Source organism: Passer domesticus, chromosome 8 (genome assembly GCF_036417665.1).
Source record: "Passer domesticus isolate bPasDom1 chromosome 8, bPasDom1.hap1, whole genome shotgun sequence".
Lineage (NCBI taxonomy): Eukaryota > Metazoa > Chordata > Aves > Passeriformes > Passeridae > Passer > Passer domesticus.
This window is the reverse complement of record NC_087481.1, coordinates 4,245,943-4,260,508: the sequence shown is the minus strand read 5'-3', so window position 1 is coordinate 4,260,508 and position 14,566 is coordinate 4,245,943. Positions and strand designations below refer to the sequence as shown.

The following is a 14,566-nucleotide window of genomic DNA, read 5'->3' as shown; positions in this document are numbered from 1 at the left end:
GCATGTTTTCCATCTTCACCTTTAGAAACTGTTCTAAACAGGTGGGGCAGTGTTCTTTATCTCTTCCATGACTCAGCCCTGATTACGCCCTCCAGGGGCTCTCTTCTGTGAATGGGCCATTGAGTGTCCCTGCAGGACTGGTAAAATGACATCATCCCATTGTGGGATGCTCCGCCCATGGGGAGGAGCCAAGCATTCCTACCTGGATATAAGCTGAGGCTTCTGGCACCAGGAGCACCTTGGCTACTGGATTCCCAGAGGACAAGAGCTCCATAAGCACCACTGGACTTCAGACGAGGACCAGACCCTTCCACAGGATCACTGCTTTGACAGAATCACGATCATCACTGCAACAGGACTGCAGTCACCATTTAATGGGACTGCTACCACCACCCTGACCAACAGGGTGTCAGGTCATATCCTGACTCTTTCCATTTAAGGCAGTGTTTCTGTATCATTGCCTTGATCTTAATTTTCTTATTAAATTGTAATTCTGGCTTAGACTCTCCCCCTAGTTTGCCCTCAAACCAGTACAAAACTCAATGCATTAATCTCTTGTTTTCCTCCCAAAACAGAATTTCTCATCCCCAAACCACTGCCAGATGGAGGAGAAGGCTGCGAGGAAGAGGAAGATGTCCCGGGACCACCAGGTAGGTGAGGAGGAAGTCACAGCTCATTTCCCTCTCTTTCCTGCTCCATCTCCCTGCACAGCACAGCCCAAGGCTGCAGGACAACCCTGCCTTCAACGCCGTCCTGCCAGGGATGCACGGGGAGGATCTCCTTCCCCTTCCCTCTGGCACAGAGGCAAATCCCATCCTCTCCTTGCCCTGCCTTCCCCAGACAAGGAGCTGAGGATGGAGACCAGCGACGACAAATCTCCAGAGCAGAACCTTGTGGAAGAGGCTGTTTTGAGTGGCTCCATGGCACAGGAATCCAGTGGGGAAGAAAATTCCCTGAGATACTGCAGGAGGAGGGGCTCCAAATCCAGCCCAGGTGAGGAGGAAAGACCCACCCTGTGCCAGGAAGGTGGACAGAGCTTCAGGCAGGGATCAGAGCTGGTGATCCATGAGCAGCTTCATGATGGGGAGAAGCCCTACAAGTGCTTGGAGTGTGGGAAGAGCTTCAGGTGGAGCAGCCACCTGATCAGCCACCAGATGATCCACACTGGGGAATGGGCCTACGAGTGTGGAGAGTGTGGGAAGGGCTTCAGCTACAGATCCACCCTTGTGACCCACCAACGCATCCACACCGGGGAGAGGCTCTATGAATGTCTTGAGTGTCAGAAGAGATTTCAGACCCGCTACAATCTCCTCAGGCACCAAAGGATTCACACTGATGAGAGGCCCTTCCTCTGCCCTGACTGCGGGAAGCACTTCAAGCAGAATTCCCACCTCGTCACCCACCAGAGCATCCACACTGATGAGAGGTCCTTCCTCTGCCCTGACTGCGGGAAGGGCTTCAAGCAGACTTCCCACCTCGTCACCCACCGGCGCATCCACACTGGGGAGAGGCCCTACGAGTGTCCCCAGTGTGGGAAGAGCTTCTCCCACAGTTCTAACTTAACCAGACACCAACAGAGGCACCAGTAGGGGAAGCCCTGCAAATGCCCCAACTGCAGGAAGATCTTCATGCACTGCTGCAACTTCATCCCCCATTGGATGACCCATGCTGGTCAGAGTCCTGGTGATCCATGTTCCCATGATCCATACTGGGAAGACACCTGTCCCTTCTCCTGCCCCTGCCGATGGCATGATGTGGGATTGATGAACATGAGGGTTTGGCCATGGCTGTGTCGTTACATTCACTCCCACCTCAGATCATTGCCATGGGCAAGAAAGGGAATCTCTCTATCTTCCTACGAGGAGAAGAGTGTCCTTTCTTGGCAGGAGGAAATTGTGTCTGGGAAGAGACAGTCAGCTGAGTTGTAGTTTTCCATTTTTCTTATCCCTTTTGTTATCAATATTGTTGCTGTTCCTGTTTGTTCCTGATCTTGTTGCTGTTCCCAATAAATTGTTCCTATCCTAGCCCAGGATCTTTGCCTTTTGTGCTTTCCATGGGAGTCAGGAGGGCAGCAATCGGCAGCACGGTTTTAGCAGGACCAGGAAATTGGGGAATCCCATTCCTGAACCCCACCCTGTGGAAACCAAGCATCCCAGGTGGTCCCAGCCCTGGTTGCCATGCTAAGGATCAGATTTGTCACAGGGTCTCAGAGGGGTTCCATGGGGACTTTCCAAGAGTCGCCAGGCTGTTCAAGAGCTGGAATGTCACAGGCAGAGACAGGGGCTCCATGGAGGCCTCCCAGGGGTTTCTGGGGATGGTAAAGAGCCCTGTGCTCAGAGGCAGTCACAGCCATTCCATGGTGACATCCCAGGCCACCTTGGGCTGCAAAGGCACCGATCTGTCTCAGGCACTCACGGGGGCTCCACGGTGACATTCCAGGAGTCCCCAGGCTGCCAAAGAGCTGGGATGTCCTAGACACTGACAGGGGCTCCAGTCATGGGCAAAATGGGAGCTTCAGGCAAAAGCTTTATTTCTTTATTGGAGAAACTCCTGATGAGTCATGAGGTGGAGAAATGACACCCAACAGCCACCATGGATCCTCAAACCCCTGCACGGCCCCTAGACTTCCAAAATTTATTTTAGTCTAGGAGAGTGGGAGTGGCTGGATCCAATCCCAGCCCCAGACTTTGTCAAAGGTGTAAAAGATTGGACAGGTAGAATTGAACCTTAATTCAATTTGTCCCACAGGATTAACAATGGAATACCAGATATATTTATATAAATATGGCTCTGATTGATTCTGATCATGATTAGATAACATGCCTTATTTACACCACAGAGTAAATTTTTAAAAAAAGAGTTATTTACTCCACAATACAGGAACTATAACAATTATTTGAATATTCTGCTCCAGGAAGCAATTTTGAAGTCAACAGGGCCTTGCTGGAGTTGTTGGAGCCCATTGCAGGCAGAGCCTCCTGCTCCAGCAGGAACTGCCTTTCCTGTGCCAGGAGCAGGGCAGGTCCCACTGCAGGAAAAGCCCCAGGCCAGCCCCAGCACAGGGAAGGGCTCGGGCACAAGGGCAGAGTGCCGTGCTGGGAGCTGTGCCAGGCAGAGCCTGAGGCACCAAAGGCACCTTGGCAGCAGCAGCTGCTTGCAGGCCATGGCCAGAAGCCTCCCTTGGCAGCCCGGCCTGGTGGCCAGCACTGCAGAGCTGCTGCCTCAGGGCTCATTTCTGCCTGGGCTCTGAAAAGCCACTTCTGCTCCAGGAGCCTGCCTGGGAAGCCATTGGCCCCAGCACTTTGGGGACAAGATATGAATGACAAAACTCTTCATGCCAGCAGAGACAAGGCAGGGGCAGAGGAAAGGGGAGAGCCAGGCCCAGGGCACAGGGCTGCCATGGTGATGGCTGTGAGGTCACTGCCCCTGCAGCAGCCTGGCTGCCCTCAGCAGACATTCTGGCCAGAAGCGTTGTGAGGGCACCCAGCACATCAGAGAACCCACACAACAGGAATTCTGTTCTTGGGGATGAGAGGGTTTCACTGGGTCAGGTTGCACAAAGCTCCTGCTCATGGGCAATTCCTGGGATGGGGCATTCACTTATCTGGAAAAGCAGTTGCAGTTTCGTGCCTCTCTCATAACTGTAAAATATTTCCTCTTTCTAACAAATGTAAATCCACCCTCATTCGGTTTAGAGATATTGACCCTTGTTCTGTCACTGCAAGATTTGGGAGAACGTAACTTTGACCACTATTTTTCCATTTTCACACATCTTGGAGAGGACCCAAACATCTCCCAAGATGGGGTTTGGAGGCCTCATCACAAAACCAGCAGTGAGGGGCTTAGGGCTCTGGGCTCAGTGGTGTGCAGACTGAGGACAGAATAGGAATAGCCTGGGAGGGATTGAAGGGTGGTTTTAGAGAGGCTGGAGCTTCATATTTAAATGATCCTGAGAAAGATAATGGCAGCAAGGGCAGCTGAGGAGGCCCAGAGTGGACACCAGGAGAAAGGAATTTCCCTCCCAGGGCAGGGCTGTGGTGCAACACATCCCCCAGAAGGAGCCTGGAGCAGCCCAAGGCTTTGTGTGGGCAGGCAGAGGCAGGCAGGAGGCAGAGCTGTCAGCAAAGGAAGGGGCCAGCCAGGTGGGGCAGCCGGGGGATGACGACAGCCTGCAGGGACAGAGGCGCAGGGCAGGGACACCGTAGGACAGCCTGGGCTGCACAGGGCACAGGGATGGGCAGCAGCTGCAAGGCCCTGACAGAGCCAACTTGGGCAGCACTTTGGCCATGGCTGCTGGCCCTGGGCCTGAGCCAGGAGCAGGAGACAAGTGACCCTGGCAGGCCTGGGGCCTCATTGCCTCCTCGTCCCTGCCCAGCAGCCTGGCAGGGGCCGCCCCATGGTGCTGCCCTTGGCATTGCACATCCCCACATGCCAGAGCCCATCCCGGGAAGAGCCCTGAGCAATGAGGGAGGGACAGGATCTGCCTGGCCAGGGGCTGGAGCTCCGGCCTTGGCGCTTTGCATTCCTGAAACACATCAAGGTTTGCTCAGCACCAGAGACACCTTTGCCTTGTTTGTCCCCAGCTGTCATCACTGCCTGCAGTGTTCTGCTCTAACTGGAACCTGGGGACATTTTCTCAGTTGTGTCCTTCAATGGGAACCATTAACTCTTCAAGAAATCTCTGTTTCAATCTGACTTTGAGATGTTGACAGGTTTTTGAGCGCACTCTGAGGGACTGAGTCTGATGCAAAGAGCACCAAAGCCCCAGAGGGTCATTAAAGTCCTGGTGCTGTGTCTGTGCTGCTGAGCTGGGCCGGGCTCCTGGCCCAGAGGCAGCTCCTGGCAAGGGCAGCGCTGCAGAGAGACAGCTCTGGCCAGGAGCAGCTCCTGGGCACAGCCCAGCAGGGCTGGGGCACTGCCAGGGCAGCTCAGGGACACCAGCAGGGCACAGCCAGAGCTGACAGGGGCTCAGCACTGGCAGGGGCTGGGGGATGTCCCAGAGGGGGCTGTGTCACAGCGGCACCTCTGTGGCTGTGTCCTAGAGGCACAGAGCAGCTGTGATGTCAGCAAGGGGCTGTGTGACAGCACAGAGTGGGCTGTGTGAGGTCACAGGTTGGGCTATGACATCACAGAGTTTGTTGTGTGAGGTCATTGAGCAGCTACAGCATCATAGAGCCGACTGTGTGACATCACAGAGCAGGCTGTGACATCATGACATGGCTGTGTGACATCATAGAGCAGGCTGTGAGGTCAAAGTGTGTGCTGTGGCATTACAGAGTGGCAGTATGGTATCACAGAGAGGGTTTCGTGACATCACTGAGGGGGTTGTGACATCACTGAGCTGTCTGTAATGTCATAGAGTAGGCTGTGAGGCCATGGAGTAGCCTCTGCCATCATGGAAGGTGGCTCTGTGACATCAGAGAGTGGGTTGTGACATCCCTGGGTGGCTGAGTAACATCATAGAGCCAACTGTGATGTCATAGAACAGACTGTGACATCACATGGTGACATTGTGACATCACCGCATCTTCTGTGACATCACGGTGCAGCTTTATGATATCACAGACTGATATTCCAGCACTGGCCCTGTGATATCATGAAGGGGCTTTGTGACGTCACAGAGCAGGCTGTGATATCACAGAGCAGTTGTGTGTGTCATCACTGAGTTGCCTGTGACATCATAAAGTAGGCTCTGTGACATCATAGTCTGGACATCATAGAATGGATTCTGCCATCACAGGGTATCTGTGTGACATCACAGAGGGGTTGTGACATCATAGAATGGCTGTGTGACATCCCAGGGTAGGATGTGTAATATCACAAGATTAACTGTGACATCATAATGAGGGCTGTGGCATCACAAAGGTGCTGTGTGACATCACAGGGGCTGTGTGAGGGCACTGGGGAGGTCACTCTGCCCCAGCCCCCCTCACAGTTCCCCCAGAGCAGTCCAACCCTGCTCGTGCACAGCGGGGTCCCCTGTCCCCCCGGGTCCCCCTGCCCCCGGTGCCGCAGCCTCCCCCAGAGGATGTTCCACAAGATTGACCCCAGAGCCTGACACGGGGACGGGGTGCCAGGGCCCTGGGGGGTGGGACAGGGGGACAGAGACTCCCTGACAGTGTACGTATGTCGCCGAATGCCAGAGCCTGGGCCAGGATTCCTTCACCCTGCTACGAATGAGGGCTTGAGAGTGTTGAAAAAATCCCCAGCAAGGGATCAGCAAAAACCAGATTTAATATTAAGGGACAGCACCACAAAATTCCTTGGGAAGAGTCACTCTGCTCCTGACTGGACACTTCAGGCACACCGGGGGAACAAAGCAACAACAAAACCAAACCAAATCCAGGCAAATAAAGCAGAAATTAACCAAGAACTATCCCTGTGTATGTGTGTGTGAGACACAAGGACAGTGAGGACAAGGATAAAAGGAATATGATCTAAAAGCTGAACAGAGCTCAAACTTAAGGACTTCACTTATACCTTAACCTTAACTTCTACCGTAAACTTCAGAATTTAGCAAAAGAACAGCACTTAACACTATTTAACCTCATTTATAGCCTATGAATAAATAATTTAATAGCGGAATAACACTTAACAATACTCATCTTAGCTAATAACTTAAATTAAACCTAACAAATTAGCAAAAGAGCAACTCTTAGAAGCAATTAATTTAGCTTAGACCTTGTGACTTGACCTCACTTACAGGCCTGACTGACTCAGCTATCCAAGGCACTCCAACCCCTCGGACAGCAGCATTTCTGCCACATTTCCCCAGCACAGGCACTCCTGTGGGCACGCAGACACAAAGAGTCAGTGCAAAGCACCTGTGAGAAATTCCCCTGAGGGCAGGAAATGCTCCCTGTGGATGCTTTGGCATCTCCCCAGGGGGTGAAGGGTTGAGCCTGGAGGAGTGGGGGGATCGGCCCAGGCTCCCTCATTGTTCAGGATCCCCGAGTGCAGCAAACAGGAGAGTTCCCGGCTGGGAGAGGCCCCACTCAGAGGGAGTCGCTGGCCCAGGAGAGCTCCAAGGGGCTCCTTTTGCAGCGCTGTTTGTAGGGCCCCAAGAGAGGGGCTGCAGTCACAGCAATGGTTCATCCTGGCCGCACTTGGCATCAACAGCTTTCTTTGGCACTGTGAGAACAGGGATGTTGTGCCACTGAGGGAACAAAACCAGTTCCCAGGGCTGCTCCTACAGCAACCAGGAGCTGGCTGGGCACAGCAGTGCCTGGAGCAGACAGTGTTTGTGCTGAGCTGCAGAGGAGCTGAGCCCAGGGGCTGTTGGCCAAGGCCGAGGCCCAAGGAGCATTTCTGAGCCGGCAGGGCGGCCTGAGAAGGGGAGGGGGGAATGCAGCAGCACAGGGTCCATGGAACCAAGGGACCATGGTGACACTGTGGGGCCCTGTGAGACCAAGGGACCATGGTGACACTGTGGGGCCCTGTGAGACCAAGGGACCATTGTGACACTGTGGGGTCTCATGGAATCATGGAGAGCACTGTGACATTGCTAGGACTCATGGCACCAAGGGGACCGTACTGTCGCTCTGTGGCTCCATGGAATGTAAGGATCATTGTGATACTGTGAGCCCCATCAAAGCAAGGGGCCATTGTGACACCACAGGGCCTCCTGGTGGGTGTCATGGAACCATTGGAGGCCATTGTGACTTTGTGAGACTCCATGGAGACAAAAGTCCATCGAGACATTGCAAGGCGTTATGGCATCATGGAGAGACAATTAAGAGACTTCACAGCCTCGTGGAACCAAGGGGCCATTGTGACAGGCACACCATAGAATTGTGGAGACATTGTGACATTGAGGGGACTCATGAGATCATGGAGACCATCGTGACACTATGAGGGCCCAGGAAATATTCAAAGCATTGGGACACTGTAAGGCCTTATGGAACCAGTGAGACCATTGTGACCCTGGGGGTCCCCACAGAACCAAGAGGACCATTGTAGTACTGTGGGGCCTGGTGAAACCAAGAGGCCTTTGTGACACTGCAGGGCTGCATGGAACCAAAGCTCCAGGGTGACACTGGAGCCTCATGTCATCAGAGGTCCATTGTCACACTGTGGAGCTAATGGAGACTATTGTGACACTTCAAACTCCCAGGATCCAGAGGTCCATTATGACATTGCAGGGCTCATGGAACCAAGGGAACATGGGACAGGTTTGGCTGGTTTGGCCTCACAGGGGCTGACAGACAGCTGATCTTGGCAGGTTAAGGGTCTCTTCTGAACTGCTTTTCAAATACTGGGGCTCTGTGCTTTCCTTCCTATGGAAAAGAACTGTCCTTCTTCTCCAGGCACCCATGCCCAGAATTGGGATTTCACCTCCAAATTTCCTTATATCCAGGGAATGTTCCCATTGGAATATTGCCAGGACAAGTCTTGCTGGCAGTGATTTCTCATCTGTCCCCAAAACACTGGGGAAGGATCTGTGCTTTCTTCCTATGGGAAAGAACTCTCCTGCTTCTCCAGGCCCCAATGGCTGAGAGGCTTCCACCTCCAAAATTCCTAAAATTCAAAGACTGCTCCCAGACAAAATCTGCCATTCCTGACAAGTCTGGATGGCCTTGGACTAGTGAGGCTCTCACCTGCCTTCTAAACACTGGGTCTCTGTGCTTTCCTTCCTATGGAAAAGAACTGTCCTTCTTGTCCAGGTGTCCATGGCCAGAGTTAGGATTTCACCTCCAACATTCCCTACTGTGACAGACTGAAGGAGATTGTTGGCTCAAAACATTTCATTTGAAGCAGAGGAAGGGGCTGGTCCAGCCTTGCCCTGCCCTGGAACCCCAATCCCCCCAGAGCCTCTATCCCAGCCCAGCAGTGGCTGCCAGTCCCTGACACAGCACAGGCAATGCTCCACAGCCACCTCTGCAGCCCCCAGCCCAGCTCCTGAATGTCTCCTTGGGAGGTGTGGGCATGTAGAAGAATGAGCCCCTTGAGGGCTGACCCTGTTTGGACAAGCTGCTCCTCACCCCCAGCCTCACCATGTCTCGAAGCATGGCTCCTCCCTCTGGGCAGAGCACCTCACAGTGGGATGATGTAATTTTTATCAGTTCTGCAGTTACACTCAATGGCCCATTAACAAAAGATATCTCCCTGGAGGGAGGATTGATTTGTTGAAGAGATAAAGAAAACTGCCCAATTAGCAGAATATAACTGCCCTACCTCTGACAGATGGCAAATACAATACACGCATTGTCTCTCAATCCAGAACAACAGGAGTTCAAATTAATGGAATTTAACTTAACATTGCTCAAATCTGACAATAATGAAGCTTAACTTTGCTTAGTGTTATCAACCCGGAATTTGGATTAAATTAAACATTACAGAATCAAAAATTAGTATCATTAGAAGTTATACATACAACAAAATTTAACTTATTCTGATGCTATTAATGGAAATAAGGCACTGAAAAAGTTGAACAATCCGCAATTGAAATAACAGTGTGATGGATTTACTGGAGGGATTAAAAGGATGTAATAAGTATGTCATGTTTTTATGTAATTTAGTTTTGAGAGAAGCCCATGGTAGCCACAAATTTTATGCAAGCATAAATTTACTAAGACCTTTTAAAGTGCAGTTTTCCTGAAAGAAACAATGTGGAATTCAGCAAATTGCCCGGCAAACCAGCAGCTTCTTGAAATTGTATTTAGTGTCATTCCAGATGGTCAATTTACCAGCATTTCTGTTAAAGAACCTCCGGCCAGTGCCGTGGTGGGGGGGCCTGGCAGAGCCGCGCCGGGGGCTCGGGGGAACCGCGCTGGGAGCAGCCGAGCCACGCACCCCAAAGCGCCCGCGGTTCCCCCTCCTGCCCCAGAGCCTGTGAATGTGCCTCCGTGCCAGAGGGAAGGGGCAGGAGATCCACCCAGTACATTCCCAGGAGGACGGCGTTGGCAGTGGGGTTGTCCTGCAGCCAGGGGCCATGCTGGGCTGGGAGATGGAGCAGGAGAGAGGGGGAAGGGGGCACTGACTTCCTCCTCACCTGCCTGCGTGTCTCGGGGCATCTTTATCTTCCTTGCAGCATTCTCCTCCATTGGGCCAAGGTTTGGGAATGGGAAATCCTGGTTTGGGGAAAAACCAGGGATGAGCACAGTGTGTCTGAAAGGCCTCTGCCCAAGTTCATCTCTAGAAGGCACCTGGTAAAAACCTTCAAAAACCAAAAGTGAATCAAAAAAAGCCACTACGAGCATCTCATTTCCATTCTCATCCCTCTGGGGTTCTGGTGGTCCCCTCTCTCATGGCTGCCAAAGATCCCATAGCTCCTGGGGATCCCCCCTCTCCAGGGTCCTGCTTAGGGATGCTGGGGGGTTTTGGGGTCCCAGGGTCCCTCTCTCCAGCCTCCCCCCAATCCAGTTACTTGGGGCTCTCTCCTCTCCCCACTGCCCTGTCCTGGTTTAGGGCAAATTTGGGAGAAAACCTCCAAAAGGGGTTTCCTCTAGAAAGCAAATTCAAGCAGCCTGTCCCCCAATCAGTTTGGGAAAAGATTTCATTGGAGAAAAGTGGAAAAACTTGTTTATTTAACAGACAAAGCATTCATGAGCACAGCAAATGACCAATATTAAACAATAAAATCTCTTGATGCTCCAAAAGATATGTCAAACTCAGAAAGTCCCTCTGTGGGCTGTAGCTCTGCTCACTCAGTCTCTTATCAGTCTCCTATCAGTTTCTCTATCACTGGAAATGCCGTGGACCAGGCTTGGCCCAATGGGGCACAGGTGGAGCTGCCAGGGCTCTTCTGGACGTTCAGAGCAGGTTTAAACAGCTCTAAAGTAAAAGAAAAACCACAGTCCAGGGCACTTATCTGCCTCAGAGAGCTAAAAACTAACTAAAACCAAAGGAGAGCCCTGTCCTGCAATCTGTCTGTCCAGCAGCCGAAATATGGAGGAGTGCAGTTTCTAAAAAAACCTGCTCACTTCCTGCCTTCCTTCACTCTCCGAACCTGCCTTAAAGGTGCAGAACTCATTTCTGGGCTAAACAGATGAATAGGAGTATGAGCATGATCCCAGGTTCAGCCCTTCTGGGGGTTTGGGGGTGTCTCTGTCCCTCTGACCCCAATGATTTTTGGACAGGGTCATGTCAGGGCTGAGAGGGACAGAGACCCCCGAGCATCCCCTGGGCTGAGAGGGACAGAGACTGCCCTGAGCACCCCCTGGCACAGGGTGAGGGGGAGGGAGACCCCCCAGGCATTCCCTGGAGTGAGAATGATGGAAACCACCTGGGGAATGGCCTGGGGTGACAGGGACAGGAACAGCCCCCACAAGCCCCTCCCAAGCATCGCCCAGGGTGAGAGGCAAGAACAGAGCCCCCTGGAGCATCCTCTGGGCACTGGACAAAATAAACTTGGCAGAAATCAAACTTAACTCTGCATAAACCACTTTGATGAATATTTGATTTTCCCACAAGTCACATGTGATGAAAATGCAAACAAATCCCAAACATTAATAAATTGAAAATAGAAGCAATTCTGTGGCAATTCCAAGTTCCATCGGTTCCTGCACAGCTCCAGCTCAGCTGCTGGCAGGTTCCCATAAAAAAAAGTGGAAATTGGGCCCAATACAGATTAGTAAAAGGAAGGGAAAGCACTGTGGGGCTTTGTCAAGGGTGACAGGGATGAAGATAATAATGATTCTCACATTTGGCAAAGCCCCTAAGCCTGTGAATTTGGCATTTATTCAGGAATTTAGCTCCTTGAGCTGGGCTTCTTGTGGGACTTTTAGCAGCCTTGTGTTCCTCACCTTGGGGTCAATGAACCTTGTCAGCCTCTCTGGTATCATTTGCTCCCTTTCCGCCAGTGTTTTTAAGAAACTTTTCAAGGAAGGACAACAAAACATTTTCTTTCCACTGGCCACCCAGCCACCAACAGCCTTTTTCCTCATCAGTTCTCCCAAATGTCGCTCAGATGAAGCTGCGTCCGAGTTTCCAAGGGTTCCTCCAGAAAGAACCACAACCTCTTCAGAGGAGGGAACCATGCTGTTGTCAAAGGCACTTGGGGAAAGACAACAGTGCCTAAACTCACTGTGCCAAAATAACGTTGCAATCTGGTTAAGAAATTTGTCAGAGAGATGCTTCTGCCCCAATTAAGGTGCTAATGAGACCAAATCCAAAGTGGATTTTATTGAACAGTAAATGTGAGGTAAAGAGAAATGGAAAAAAGAGAAAAAGAAAGAGCGGGTACGGCAAGGGAGTGACAGGGACAGAGACCTCCCCTGAGTCAGGGCAAGTGTGACATTGTTCCCTGTGTGTGTGGCCTTCCCGGGGTGGCGGTTTTACACCTTAGCCAGTTTGGGTAAGGGAGGTGGTGTTCACCCCCCGAGCAGGGATTACCCCACTGTTTCAGGTAGCAGTGTAGGATGTAACCAAATGCATGTTTTCCATCACCATCTTCATAAATTGTTATAAACAGGGGGGGCAGTGTTCTTTATCTCTTCCATCACTCAGCCCTGATAACGCCCTCCAGGGGCTCTCTTCTGTGAATGGGCCATTGAGTGTCCCTGCAGGACTGGTAAAATGACATCATCCCATTGTGGGATGCTCCGCCCAGGGGGAGGAGCCAAGCATTCCTACCTGGATATAAGCAGAGGCTTCTGACACCAGGAGCACCTTGCCTGCTGGATTCCTAGAGGACAAGAGCTCCATCACCACCACTGGACCTTCAGAGGAAGACCAGACCCTTCTACAGGATCACTGCCTTGACAGAATCACGATCATCACTGCAACAGGACTGCAGCCACCATTTAATGGGACTGCTACCAGCACCCTGACCAACAGGGTGCCAGGTTATATCCTGACTCTGTCCGTTTAAGGCAGTGTTTCTGTATCATTGTCTTGATCTTAATTTTCTTCTTAAATTGTAATTCTGGCTTAAAATCTCCCCCTGGTTTGACCTCAAACCAGTACAAAACTCAATGCACTCATCTCTTGTTTTCCTCCCAAAACAGAATTTTACATCCCAAACCCACTGCCAGATGGAGAAGGCTTCAAGGAAGAGGAAGATGCCCCGAGACACTCAGGCAGCTGAGGAGGAAGTCAGGGCCCCTTTCCTTATCTCTCCTGCTCCATCTCCCAGCCCAGCACAGCCCAAGGCTGCAGGACAGCCCCACTGCCAATGCCATCCTGCCAGGGATGCACTGGGAGGATTTCCTTCCCCTTCCCTCTGGCACAGAGGCAAATCCCATCCTCTCCTTGCCCTGCCTTCCTCAGACAAGCTGAGAATAGAGACCAGGGAGGACAAATCCCCATGGCAGAACCTCGTGGAAGAGGCAGATTTGAGCGGCTCCATGGCACAGGAATCTAACAAGGAGGAAAATTCCCTGAGATCCCACAGGAGGAGGGGCTTCAAACCCAGCCCAGTGTGCTCTGAGGAGGAAAGACCCACCCTGAGCCAGGAAGGTGGACAGAGCTTCAGCCAGGGATCAGAGCTGGTGATCCATGAGCAGCTTCATGATGGGGAGAAGCCCTACAAGTGCTTGGAGTGTGGGAAGAGCTTCAGGCAGAGCAGCACCCTGATCAGCCACCAGATGATCCACACTGGGGAATGGGCCTATGAGTGTGGGGAATGTGGGAAGGGCTTCAGCTGCAGCTCAAAACTTGTCAGGCATCAACGCATCCACACTGGGGAGAGGCCCTACGAGTGTCCTGAGTGCCAGAAGAGGTTTCACACCAGCTCAAATCTCCTCTGCCACCAGCGGATTCACACAGATGAGAGGCCCTTCCACTGTTCTGACTGTGGGAAGAGCTTCAAGTACAACTCCTACCTCATGAAGCACCAGCGCATCCACACTGGGGAGAGGCCCTACGAGTGTCCCCAGTGTGGGAAGAGGTTTCACATGAGCTCCAATCTCCTCCAGCACCAGCAGATTCACACAGATGAGAGGCCCTTCCGCTGCCCTGACTGCGGGAAGGGCTTCAACTGCAACTCCCACCTTGTCACCCACCAGCGTATCCACACTGGGGAGAGGCCCTACGAGTGTCCCCAATGTGGGAAGAGCTTCAGACAGAGCTCTCATTTGAGCAGACACCAACACAGTCACCAGTAAGGGAAGACATGCAAATGCTGCAACTGCAGGAAGAGCTTTGTGTACTGCTCCAACTTCATCCCCCATGGGAGAACCATGTTTGTAAGGGCCCTGGTGATACGTGTTCACTGTGATCCATGCTGGGAAGACACCTGTTTGTTTTCCTGCCCCTGCCAATGACATGATGTGAGCCTGAAGAACATGAGGGTCTGGCCAGGGCTGTGTCATTACATTCACTCTGACCTCAGGTCATTGCCAGGGGCAGGAAAGGGACTCTCTCTATCTCCTCCTGAGGAGAAGGGTGTCCTTCCCAGGCAGGAGAAAATTATGGCCAGGAAGATACCATTGTGTTGTAGTTTTCCCTTTTTTAAAACCCTTCTGTTGTCAATATTGTTTCTGTTCCTGTTTGTTCTTTATCTTGTTGCTGTTCCAAATAAATTGTTCTTATCCCACCCTGGGATCTTTGCCTTTTGTGATTTCCATGGGAAGTGGGATGTCAGCGCACGGCAGTGCAGTTTTAGTTGGATCAGGAAATTGGGGAA

At 52.0% G+C, this 14,566-nt stretch overlaps 1 protein-coding gene across 1 annotated transcript; it reads left to right on the top strand.

Moving 5' to 3' along the window:
• Positions 1-854: 854 nt before the first annotated feature.
• LOC135306130 (zinc finger and SCAN domain-containing protein 2-like) lies at positions 855-13,994 on the top strand (the record flags this gene model as incomplete). Its single annotated transcript, XM_064429659.1, has 2 exons — positions 855-1,530; positions 13,399-13,994. Coding segments are annotated over exons 1-2 (1,272 nt in total), but the record flags the coding sequence as incomplete, so codon positions are not given.
• Between the last annotated feature and the right edge of the window lie 572 nt (positions 13,995-14,566).